Source organism: Dermacentor variabilis, chromosome 7 (genome assembly GCF_050947875.1).
Source record: "Dermacentor variabilis isolate Ectoservices chromosome 7, ASM5094787v1, whole genome shotgun sequence".
Classification (NCBI taxonomy): domain Eukaryota; kingdom Metazoa; phylum Arthropoda; class Arachnida; order Ixodida; family Ixodidae; genus Dermacentor; species Dermacentor variabilis.
In genome coordinates, this window is record NC_134574.1 from 155,447,222 (window position 1) to 155,460,327 (window position 13,106).

The 13,106-nt window shown below is 44.1% G+C and overlaps 1 protein-coding gene across 7 annotated transcripts in view; it reads left to right on the forward strand.

The window, feature by feature from the left end:
- LOC142588230 (equilibrative nucleoside transporter 2-like) overlaps nt 1–13,106 on the forward strand; it is a 70,048-nt gene that overhangs the window by 49,352 nt on the left and 7,590 nt on the right. For 5 of the 7 annotated variants that reach the window (XM_075699789.1, XM_075699786.1, XM_075699785.1 and 2 more), the window contains 9 exons: nt 681–728; nt 1,667–1,748; nt 4,506–4,654; nt 5,285–5,379; nt 6,823–6,873; nt 7,495–7,580; nt 8,142–8,288; nt 10,814–10,847; nt 10,940–11,016. In XM_075699789.1, the coding sequence (XP_075555904.1) occupies nt 700–728; nt 1,667–1,748; nt 4,506–4,654; nt 5,285–5,379; nt 6,823–6,873; nt 7,495–7,580; nt 8,142–8,288; nt 10,814–10,847; nt 10,940–11,016 (750 nt within the window). In that variant the 5' untranslated portion in view covers nt 681–699. Of the gene's footprint in view, nt 1–680; nt 748–1,666; nt 1,749–4,505; nt 4,655–5,284; nt 5,380–6,822; nt 6,874–7,494; nt 7,581–8,141; nt 8,289–10,813; nt 10,848–10,939; nt 11,017–13,106 lie in introns of those variants that run through there. The other 2 variants (XM_075699791.1, XM_075699790.1) reach the window with 2 other exon arrangements.

Here is a 13,106-nt window from a genome sequence, read left to right on the forward strand (position 1 = left end):
TACCATTATGTCTGCGAGCATGTTTAAACGATTTTCACCAGGAAGTCAGGCGTCTGCAGTCTACAGGAACAGTCTTCCGGAACCCTAATATGCCGTTCGCGAAACCTCTGCTCCACGGAATTATGCAATGAAGCAGAATGGGTACCCTCGAAATCCGCGCCGCAACAACTATTACATTATTAAAGCGAGCTTCCCACGCTTTATCCCCGTGGTTTGGCGCATCTTCTCGGTTGACTTCTTGCCAAGTGAAGTGCGCTGACCACGGAAGGGGGGGGGGGGGGTGCATGTAACAGTAAACTGGGCTGATCTCTGAGGCTGTGTAATCTGCGGCCGCCTGGGTCACACTGTCATGTCGTGGGAATCTCCGCTCCATGTCGGACCGCTGCGTGATCGTCGCTGTGCTGCGAAACGCCGTTCATAAAGTGGAGAGTCTGATAACGTTTGATTAATGGCTGTGCGAAAGCTTCGCTTCGCATAGATTTCAACATGCGTGATTTGCATATGCGTAATTTATATTTCTTTTTCCTATAGCTTCGTGTGTGTCTAGTCTGCTCTATGATGTTATGTTTTTTTTAATATATACCCTGAGCACGTACCGCAGACAAACGAATAACTGTGACTGTCTGCAAACCCGGAATGTCGCGGGGACGCGCTGACCGTCTCCTGTCTTATGATCGCAGCTCCACGGAGGCGGCCAAGATGCCGGCGGCCCCGGGACCCAAGGACCCGTGAGTAGACGCAGCGCGCGTAAGAAAAGTCCGGACAACACAGGGGAAATTACTTGTACTTACTCATTGAAATAAAGAAATTCTATTAATGTATAACTTATATTTTACAATTAGTAAGTACAAGTAATTTATATACAAGTACAAGTACATATATACAAGTACAAGTGTATATATATATATATATATATATATATATATATATATATATATATATATATATATATATATAACAGCAACAATTAACTTGTAGTAACAAATTGTGCGGCACAATATGATATGGTAGAGTTGAAGGGAATCGTCATAAATGTCTAATTCCGTTTTTCCACACTTGACAGTGGCCATGTAGACCAAAAGGACTGGCGTAACTGGCATAACACGAAACTAGAGCGAGTTTTCAAGACGGGAAACGCAAGTAAGCCCGATTACGGTTATCGTTAGGAGACGAGATATCTTCCGAAGGATGTAAACATTAGAGTGTAGATCATGGTGCATGGGGGAAGGAAAAAGACTACGAAAGAACGCCACGCGACAGTATTGAAACCCACAGGTAAAAATATGAAGGAGAGGTTCACGGGAAATAGACCCTCATGCCACGTGATAGGCAAGCGGTTATTTCTAGCCGACGAGCGCGCGGACGATACGGCAGTGCTCGATCGTGCACTGCGAGGGCTTCACTAATACCTACCGCGAACCAGGCAATGCCTTCAAAGTTACAGTAACCAAGGGGGGCACATTTCCCAAGAGTCAACGCGCAGGTGGGCCGCGAGGAGACGGAGGGACGACGGCGTCAGAGAAGGTTGGCTTCCCAAAGTTAGCCGTTTCAACCATATAGTTAACTTGCTTAGGCGAATGGTGTCTCACCGGTGCGTTACAGCCCACAATTTCGACTGTGACTTTACAGCTGTAAAAAAAAAAAAAGACCTATCTTGTTTGTGCAGATACCATTTCGTCAATTTCACCATGTTCCTGTTTGGCATCGGCTCACTGCTGCCGTGGAACTTCTTCATCACGGCTGATGACGTGAGTCTCCTGGCCTGTTCAAGGTCCACGAGCTGAACGGCAAGGAATTGCGCCGGCGATGTTGTGTGCATGCACTACACGTTGTCCCTAGAGAAACGCTGATTCGAACCTTTCTCCAAGCATGACTTGCGCATGCCTGACGGCGGACACAAAGTGGCTCCTCTGGCGCCTTGCCGAAAGCACTTTCAATGTCTCGTGCTCTTCCATAGTCCTCACTCGCGTACCCCCTCCCATCCCCACACACACAACTTGGGAATGTAGTCCAACTACACCGCTGTCCAACACCAAAATAATATGTGCACCATGTTACGTTATTAACCTACACAGAATTGTTCAAAAACTGTCGGTGACAAATAGCAAAGTTTTAATCCTTGAGCTATGTTACTCGAGGATGCGGACATTAATTGCACGGTAAACTGAAACGCATAATCGCATTAACAAAATTTATCTTCAGCAACTTGATTACTTATGGGCCCATTTTTTTTTTTGCTGCAGGGTTATCAAGGGAACTAGGGCAGTTTATGATTAGGAGACATTATTCACTTATGAGTTAGAATGCCCATGTTCACATCCCAATGGCCTTGTGAATCTGGAACAGAGTAACATTCGTGATCCAGCCACTGTGAAGTCAAAGGCCGTGCTTTGCCTGCTCTATAAGACACAGAAATCTTAGAAATTTCTGCGATTTGTAGAGATAAAGCTTGAGCCGAAGAGTCAGATAAATTTATTTGAAGTTCTTCAAATGCTTTTTCAGTGCTCTTTCCACAGGCATTATTCTTTAACACAGTCTTAATAGTCTGGGAAAACAGTCATGCCATGCTGAGCAACTGACCGGCTGTTTCGCCAGCATTTCCCTGTGTGCTTTTATGAACTTTGCAAGGGCCTCCCAACGAGAGCTCCGTCTCCTTTGAATTATTTCAAACACGTGATGATCCTTCCATTTTGCAGTGCAATTAGGATAGCCAAGGGCATCACACTTGCCACACATACAGTATGACTCATGGTGTGCAATCATTAGCATTATGGCAATCTCCTCCGATCCTGTGTTGAACAGTTGACCGACAACCATTAGTGCTGTGTCCGAGGCGCGAGCACTTAAAGTATCGTAGTGTAGTCGTGGAGCCAGCAGTACAACCCTGTGATTTTGAGGCCCTGCCTCGATCTCGGATGGGCTGGCCATCCCTGCAAACGTCACGATCTATGCGGACCTTCTTATTGTCGACTATCCGCGGGTATAGTAGTGGTACGCAGAAGCTACACCTGCCATAGAAAAAAAAATATCAAAGATTTCCCTTAGACTTATACTTACATCCACACCGCGGACCAGACATTTGCAGCTAGGTAAGTTAAGTGGTATGAAGCGGTTCACCTGTTGCATGGCAAACTTAATTCACTACAGGACATTCTGAACACAATTCTGGTACAGGGAACAGCAGAATGGGAGATCCCCCTTATATGAAGTGCAGATCCTCGGCGATTTCCTGGATGTTAAAGGAAGGCTGCTTGATGTTCAGTTAAAACTCCCAAGGATTTTTCATATGGACAGCCCTCAGATGTTAAATACCAAAGCAAGTTTTCCTGAAATAGCTATATAAAGCCACTTGATGCACATGCAGTGTATGAATTAAAAAAGTCATACAAACGTCACTTGATAATTAGGCGCACTCGCCGATCCGCACATAGTTCTACATACGGACTCGGTCGTGCCTGCACATCGATTCGCCGAGTCATCTGCTTCTCGAGAAGTGCTCAGCCAATCTAATTTCAGAGTTATTTATACGATTACATTACTGTTACACTACGTTACTATTACCAGAGAACTTTTCTACTGTCTACTTATTCAGTTGGCACTCTTGACTGTTTGTGGCACGTGAACGCGAAAGGTTCCAACTTTTAAGCTTCGCCATCAATATTAATTTCAGCATTGCCATTTGTTGGGCGTGTTGATAAACTGAAAGCATATTTAGCGCCAGCAAACAAGGACGGAAGGGAGACGACACCACAGTGCGCTATTATTGTGGTGTCGTCTCCCTTCCGTCCTTGTTTGCTGGCGCTAAATATGCTTTCAATAATTATTGTTCTTTATCTTTGCTGTGTCACTTTCAATAACTGTACCAGTCAGATGTTTATAGGAAGGTGCATGCTTGAAGCGATTATCAATGATTACGTAAGGGCGATTAATTAACAGAAAAGGAATGTCACTCTACAATCACTGTTGATCATTTCAATTTCTATTTTTTCTTTTAGGATTTCGAGTTTATTTGCAGTTAATGTTGCGCAATCCTACTTAATATGTGTCATTTAAGAATGTGTTTCTGTGTATGCTTTAAGACGAAGTACTGACAGAAGTAGCTTGTTGATGGTTTCTGGAATTGGAATTGACACTTCCATCCTCAGACCATTGTTATGCTATTTGTTAATAAAGAACACGACACTGCATTCAAAGTTATAGACAATCATTGTGCAAGAACATATATATGTAAAATTTGCAAGACGTGCAAATTATCAAGTATCAAAATATTTAGCTCAAGAAGTGTAGCCGTGTTGGCTGAACTGCTGAAGTTGACGACGTCGCGGAAAGCGAGTGACATTCGGAACGATACCCTGGAAAAATATATGACGCACTAACAGAGCAATAGCGTGTGAAGTTGCGTAAGTTTTTCGGTGTTGCTGAGTGAAACGTGGCCACTTCAACGCTACAAGGACAACGTACAACTGTGACTCGTTTTTTTTCTTTATTTATTTTTGATGATGCAGTACTGGCGATACAAGTTCCGCAACGTGAATGCCTCAGGAGAAGTGCACACAAAGAGCGACCTGCAGGCGGCCTTTACCAGCTACCTGGCCATGGCCAGCAAGGCACCCTACATCATCTCGTTGGTCCTGAACACCTACCTGAGCCACCGGTATGTGCCAACAGCGCCCGTAAAAAAGAAAGATCAGTGGTGATTTAGCGGTAAATGCAAAAGAAATGCTTTATCATTACGTCCCACATATTTGAGGTGCCGGATCCATGATTTTATCTGCGTTCACCACATTGCAAAGTGTGGTATACATACATACATACATACATACATACATACATACATACATACATACATACATACATACATACATACATACATACATACATACATACATACATACATACATACATACATACATACATACATACATACATACATACATACATACATACATACATACATACATACGAACCTTCTTAATGCTCCCGCATTAAATAGATTCGTAGGGCATAGTAGGACTTTATTTCGTGTGATGAGCTGATGTGCTAAACCAGGAAACCAAGGGAAAACGCGGAGGAATCTTTGAAGGATTCTGGGGCCGAATTCACAAAGCTCTTCTTTCTCAAGTACTTCCGAGTTATTGAAGGCGATGTCCATGAAGTAGGGGAACAATTGCGCAATCGCCTCTTGCCGGGTTCTCGTCCGTCTTGGGAACTGGCAGAACCAACGCGCATTTTTTCGAGACTTGTGGCGCCCTTCTTGTGCTCATTTCGTAATTTTCGTGTCCAGCATTCGACCCGCTGTGCGCATCGGCTGGCCCCTCCTGGGCTGCACGCTCTTCTTCGTGGCCACGGCGGCCCTCGTCAAGGTGGACACGGACCATTGTAAGCCTCTCCGCCCCAGTGGCGCATCCGATGCGACGCCTTAATTCTGAATGGTTCTGTCCCAAATGTCAGCAGCACAAAAGAGATGTCGAACCAGATGGTTCTCGACAGCGTTTCTGCATTGCAGTGCTTACGCAAACATTCGTTCATATATATGTACTTGTCAGGAAAGAAGCACGTAAACTGACCACGTTCAAAACAAAATGACATCAGGGTTAGTTCTATTGCCAAATGGCCCGAATTTACCGAGGCAGTCCCGACTTTTAAGCAAATGTCCCGTGTGCCCACCTGACCCAGTCGGGACGACCGACTGCCCAGACTTTTGTTTTTCCCCTGCTGGATAACAATAAACGGACCACATTTAATGCTGCCTCGTTTAAAAAGCTCGTTTGCACATTCGCTATTTGTGTCCTGTTGCACTGTCATGAACATGTTGTAGTCCCCAACCGTTCTGGGCACCTCTATTCGTATTGGTATACCCTGTTAGTCAGACATATATGCTGCACCTTTCTCGTAGATTGCGACATGGTATGACTAAATAAGTGTTCAGTTTTGATGCGCGTTCGGCTCCTGGCACTGACATGGCCAGTCATCGCCAGTCGCCCCCTTCCTCCCCGTTCTCAACACCCCCTCTCCCCCCCCGCGTTCCGAATTCGTGCACCCAAAAGTTGACAACCCTCAAGATTGCGAGCAAGGAACCCATGCGGATCTTGAAACGTCATTACATTTTGGCTATGGTCAGTGACCTGCATCTTTCCTAACAACAGTTTAAACTCACTAGATGGTATTCCTTGGAATTCCTACTTCATATACCATGCGTTTCACGAAATGCGTCCGAAATTCCTTAAGAATTGGAAAGGTGACATAAATGAACGTTTTGCTTTCGATTGATTTAACCGTAGAGTCACACGTTGGCCAATTAATCGATAAAGTAATCGAACAAGTAATTACGCAAATGAGACATTATTGTCTTTTTAAGAAAAAAGAGTCATGCGATTGATCCCAATGGAAGACTTGAAACATGCCGTCCGAGAAGTTATGAACCGTTTCGGAAAATGCGAAAAGTTAACACTGCTAATTTTTTTACAGCATAATGAATTCCGGTCAATTTCACACAGAAAAGCGAAACTAAACAGCGGAAATGCGCAACTTGCAGGCCTCGGATAGATGTCCATGAATGACGGGACTGTTTGCGCCTCGCCATCGCGTGAGCATTAAGCAACCGATATCACGTGTCGATTAGAATGCTCGCTTGATGCTCGCCCGCATGTGACTGTGGATCCCGTGATTAGATAACATAAATTTCCGTGGGCACCTTTAATAAAGTTCATCCAATCCAATTTTGCTAAAGTTCACGTTACACATAACTCAGCGTGTCCTTGTAGTATATATATGATACCTTGGTTCCGTGTCTTATGGTAGTTTCACGTCTCGTTCCTGCAGATCAGACTGCTTTCATGGCTGCCACACTGGTCATCGTAGTCCTCATCAACAGTAAGTGATTACACTTTTTAGACAACAAATTGTTGCCGAAAACACGTGTGTAATCGTAATAAACAGAATGTACGGCATTTGACCGGTGTTGTTGGTGTTCTGTAATGACTAGAGTTTGATTCAATTTTCCTTTTCAATGAAAGAGGGCAGTCGGAACTAAAAGCTGAGGAATCAGCTTGACAAGATTTCCGACCCCATGCAGAGTGACAGCAGCAGCAGAGGCGTGAAATTGCTCTCGTTCATAGAACTGCAAGTAACATTTCACGGGCTTTATATACATGCACGCATGTGTAGACGTAAGTTACATACACATAATACACACATATATCTACACATACATTTAAGTTACAAAAAGAACACAATCGAAAATCGGTATCACGGTACTCTATATTTCTACGCAGAAAGAACACATATAGTATGTATAAAAAATACTTATATTGTTGATTCACAATGGGATATTTGTTACTGGATTTGGATATTCATCACTAGACTTGAAGCGCGAGCACATGACAGAGATGGACGAGTGCTCGTCGCCCCTCAAGTCTAGTGAAGATAGCGCATGCATATCTCTCAAGAAGTGATGCGCAGTCACGTATCATGTCATTTGTTTTTTTTTTCTAGTCTTCTGTGGTTTCCTGCAAGGAGGTGGCACTGGCCTGGCTGGTTGCTTCCCTGAAAAATACATGGCTTCTAACCTCAATGGCCAGGTATATGCGTCACGTGAAATATTTAACATTAGCGATAAAATGATGCCTCACGGGTTCCGTGGCAATCTTTCTCTAACGGACACTATGTTACTGTCGTTTAGCTCAAGTTAGAGCAATGATATTATGCACAGTAACAGTACGCGCAGAACTTCTTCCTTTGATGTGCATGCTCCGACACGATTAAAAGCGTTTTCTTTCCCCGCACGATCAAGAATGGAATGTGTTGCACAATTACGTTTCTGCAAGTTAATCTGAAAGTGGTTTACAATGTGCTTTACAGTCACTCTTGCAGTGACAGTTCTGTCATGATCTAGTCATTCAATAAGTCTATAATTTTGATGTCATGCATGTCATACCCGACCGTTTCTTATATGTCCAGTGCAATAGCTCTAATAATATGAATTTATGAACGTTTTCTGTCAAATGTGTAAATTTTATGTGTTGCTTGCTTGTTTTCTTTTATGCTCTCGTCTACCTGCTTGCTCTTCTTGTAGGCCGCAGTATGTACTTAAATAAATAAAGAATACATCCATCGAACGACTTGTGGATTTTTTTTTTCAGGCCGTGGGCGGTGTGTTTGCTACTGTAGCGCAGATCTTCTGCTTGCTGGGCGATGCGTCGCCGACCACGAGTGCATTGCTGTACTTCTTGCTTGCCGTTGGCACGTTAATCATCACCCAGATATGCTTCGGTGTATTAGTGAAGACGGTGAGTGAAGCTTGAGTGAAGCTACATTATCTTTGTGGAATCTCGTTGAAGGCCTTACTCGCGTTATTAAGGTTCCTGCGGTCTACGGGGGCTTCACGACAGACTCTAAGAATGCCGCCCCCTACCGCTCTGTAGTGTACGCGCTTTGTTCGTGCTTGTCTCTCTTTCTTTCTATGTCCCCCTTCCACTCTGTTTCTCTTTTTACCCCCCCCCCCCAACCCTTCCCCCTGGGCAGCGTAGCCAACCGGAACTACCTCTGGTTAACCTCCCTGCCTTTCTCTGCATTATCTTATCTCTCTCTCTCTCACTCTCTCTTTCTTTGTGGCAGTCGGAATATACCTCGTCTTCAAAAGTGCGATCAGTGAAAAAGAAAGCTGTTATCCACATCACTGTTGTTCAACGAAAATTTGTAGAGACTCCACAAACAACGTCTTAAGTTCCAGAACAAAAAATTCCATTGTCCTGGCGTCAAACGCAGATCAATCTAATGAGGAGGCCAACAATTCTCATGCGCGAAGAAGGGTTAATTTTCGACGTGACGTTCTGGATTGCTTCCGGTTTGTACCTACCATTAAAACAAAGTTGAAGCGAAAATCAATTGTTTAGTTTTAGCAGAGACTGACAAAAAAAGAAGCTTTCCAACGGTGCGATAAATCTCCCAAGCACGCGTTGTGTTCACTACTATGCCGCAAGGCCTCAATGGACAAGGTTAAGCATCAATACCCCGCATCAAGTTTAAAGCGGCCTACAAGAACTGCCGGGAGTGAAAAAAAAAATCAATGGAAACACTCGCTAATGCGCCTTACACAATACGAATGTAAATGCTGCCCACTTGTCAGGCAGACAGTCTTATAAGACCGCACTGTACGCTTACATGCAACGTGACTCGAGCCTTGAGCTGTGGCACAGCCTCCGTGGAAAAGCCTCACCACCGTATTGCGCACTACCAAGCACTGCTGTTCTTTGTAAGGCCCACAGGCCTTTACGAAACATTGTCAGTAGCTTTATTGTGTATGTGTATATCTGGGAGTGTATGTGCTGTTCGTGTGTTTTGGGGACCACTGTGCATACCGTAATTATCAGCCGACTGGAAGCACCATGCCAGGCGATGAGCTAGGCTAGCCATCTCCAACATATTTCATTAAAACATGTATATATCGCTCTCTTTGTTTACAAGCCGGGGTGATCTTTTTTGTTATTGAGGCGTTCTAATGCTGCAATAAACCTCGGGGAATAACATGGTTCGGTTAGTGTTGTGATACATATATAAGCTTTGATTAAGTAGTTCAGCTTGCACTAAAAAAGACAGCAGTTCATTTAAACACAGTTAGTTTCTTCTTTTCGCGGCCTGATTTTGTTGCAGTTTTCCTTCATTCGGTCTCTTTTAGTCATCTCACTTGTGCCTCCTTTGAATATCCCTTGTCACGCCCAGCACATTCGGCTAACCAACTTTAGCCCAAGCTAGCCAACTAGCCCAATGACATGCCCTCCTGCTGATGAAGTGCGCTGAGAGAGGCATAACGAAACAGCAAAAAGCAGCAAGTCGAAACTGATAGCGTGAAAAGTGCGAGAGACTGCGGATTGCCAAGTGTGAGCGAGAAGAGAGAGAGAAACAACTTTATTTAGTCGCCTGCAGAGCGACACCATGACTAAATGGCGCCGCGACGCGGGCCCTGACGTCTTCTCGGCGGGTGGTCTCTACTCAACTCCATCGCGTGTTACTCCCGCGGTCGGTCGCCCTGAGGGGCAACGTTCCGTCGGTTTCGCTCGGCCTTTGTCGTTCAAGAGCCGCCGAGAAAAAAACGCGCGGGTAAAGCAGGCTGTGCAGTGACGAAAGTGGCGGTTGCTCCACTAGAGATGGCACATGTTGGGGTAAACGTTGGTGTCAAAAGAGACAGGTGCATGTGTCTTAAAGCTTAGGTTTTCAATGTGGTCTTGGAGAAGTGCATGACGAATGCACTGACTTTGTGTTTAAACAGCGCTCGCTAAGCCAGGGCGGGTGCATGTCTCAAGTTTCTTGAGCATCCGGACCCAATCACTGAAAGTAAAGGAACGGAGTCTCCATTTATCAAAATGTGATTAAAGGGGCGGGCGGCTTGAGGCCACGTAACTGGCCTCAAGCCGCCCGGTTTTTCGATGTGGTCCTGGTATTTAGCAGCGATTTGAGCAATGCAATTAGACTCATTTAATTCTATGCGCTGTGTGCGGGGCATGATTGCGCATAAGATATGTTGCTGAATTTACACTTAAGGTGAATGTACTTAAATTTGTTTGCTGTGTCAATATCGTGTTGCGAGGCGCCTAAAACTTGGGTCAAATACATAGATAACCATTATTAACCATAAAGCACCGTAATTACTTTGTTTAGCGGAAAACAACGGACACAAGAAAGACGACAGGACAAGGCGTCTTGTCCTGTCATCTTTCTTGTGTGCGTTGTTTTGCGCTAAATAAAGTAATTATGAATTCGCACCAGCTAGCCCGCCAACGCATTGTGCTGTAAAACACCGTCTTTTTTTTTTCAGGAATTCTACCGCTACTACACTTCTATGCAAGCAGGTGCGTCTCGGACATCCCTTGTATAAATGATTTTAAACGTAACTGTTTCAGCAAGCGGTTTTACATCTGATATATCTGTTGGCGTTGTGCAGTCAGTTACAAAGAGTTTGACAAGGTCCCACTGGATAATACCGGGGGCAAGGCGTCGCCATGGCAACTCTTCAAGGGGGTGAGCACCGAAACAACACTCCTTGTATTAGTACGACAGTAGTGCAGTATAGGCTTAAATTGTGTTTCAACTGGTGGGTATTACTTAGCCCGGCTGCGGCCATTGGTTGCAGATAAAATCATGTTATGGTCGTCGTATTATACCCAAGACAAACATGCATTGTCATGAAGGAACACCATCGAAGCATAAATACATATTTGCCGCTGAAAGGACACACAGAGAAAAGTAGAATAATTGATGACGACGCATTTTTCTGTGGGTCATTTTAGGGGCAAATATGTATTTAACTACCGACATAACCAAGAAGCCATTTTTATGAATCATGAAGCGTTTCACATGAATTTTGCCAAAAAGCGTATCATATATGACTACAAATGCGGATACGGCTCAGTTTTTGCTGGCGGCGTTTTCAAGTTTATTGAACGAGCGTGATCAAAGTGTTCCAGGAGTGGTTCCATATAGCACGGTGAACAAGGTTAGCTTGGGTTTCGTCTGGAGAAGTCGTAGCATGTTACCTTCGTTAATTATTATGCCCAATGACATTGCGCTACATATATAGATGGCTGTGCAACTCAATATTTTATATACCGCGTCTGTGAGTACGTATATTCGACTTCGGTACTGTATATGAGTCTTGTTTCCCTGGGTTTCACTTCTAGAACTCCGAAATAAGTACGAAAAGTTATCGTGCCCCTTCTTCGGGAGCAAAAGCTAATATAATTTATACTTCACTACTCGCTACCTACAGGCATCATCACCATTTTTAGGTATCTGAGCACCATGAGCTAAAAGCAATAAATATATTGTATTCGCGAACCCTGGACAAAGGCTCAAGCGCACATAAACGAATTTTGTTATGACCAGTTCATTGTGAACAAGGGATTTGAACACATCATGAAAAGTCGAACTTATATTGTGGTTTTTTTTTTACATTGGTTACCGGGAGCTGTTGTATATAAAGATGCTCTTACCTGGCCAGACAGTGTTCCGTCGATCTCTTGATTACAATAAATAAGTTAGCGCTTTGCCACAATGACACGTGACAAACAGCACACGTCACAAAAGAATTATCTGAGCAAGTCATAGGTGGCTTGAACCGACGTCATTCTAGCCGCCGTGTTGAAGGACTGCAGCACGATGAGAAGCTGCAGGCGTATCGCACACTGGTTCTCTTGAGGTTTTGCCACAGACGCCAGCAGCGTTTCAACCCCGTCTTTATATGACATTGAGGCAGGTTACTTGTAGCAGTGAATCTGATGCGCTAACGTCATCTTAGCCTCAATGTCGGAGGACCAACAGGGGGAATAGCTGCGTCGGTGACGTCATGTGCAAGCTTTCTATAGCAAGGCTCACTTATTATTATTTTTTTGTGGCTATATCCACTTAAGCCCCAAAGACAGATCAGCGATATAATCGCTTTCCAAATCTATTCTTATTATCGGCTATTCTTACCTACCGTCAACCTACGGAGCCAACTGCGGCTGATTTCAGCCCAAGGAATTAGTAGCGCATCCTCTCGCCAGAGGATTCTGCTGCGATAGTATTGTTCTGCACATGTTTCCAGGATCTTGGGCTGCAAGGGCTCTGTCAAGACAGCAGTGCTTCTTACAAGTTTTTAGCACTGATATATTTAATATATTTATTATCCTTTTAGAATGTATATTTCGTGTTCAAAGTATATATCATTAGTCATTTCCATAATCTTATTGCGTATGCATTTACGTACTTTACAGCGACTGTATTCAATGCCCTTTTACAGTCACATCATATCTACCTCTCGCCATTCAGTATTGCACTGCGAACTTATTAACACTAGCCATGCGCTCTTTGGCCATACTTGGCCCTTATGCCATAGAACCATATATATCATCATCTCATTCCCGGCTAGGACGTTGTAAATGTGACAATCATCTTTTTAAATACTAGGGTTAGATGTGCTAAAAGCAGCATGGCTACGTACATGCACAAAGTGACCATTTTTTCAGGCTTGTCATGGTGAAACTGTCTTGATTTGCCTGAACACGGGTACGAAGACGTAATGTGTCGCATGGCGAGTTGGTCATGTTGAAGCCGCATCTTGGATTTTCACG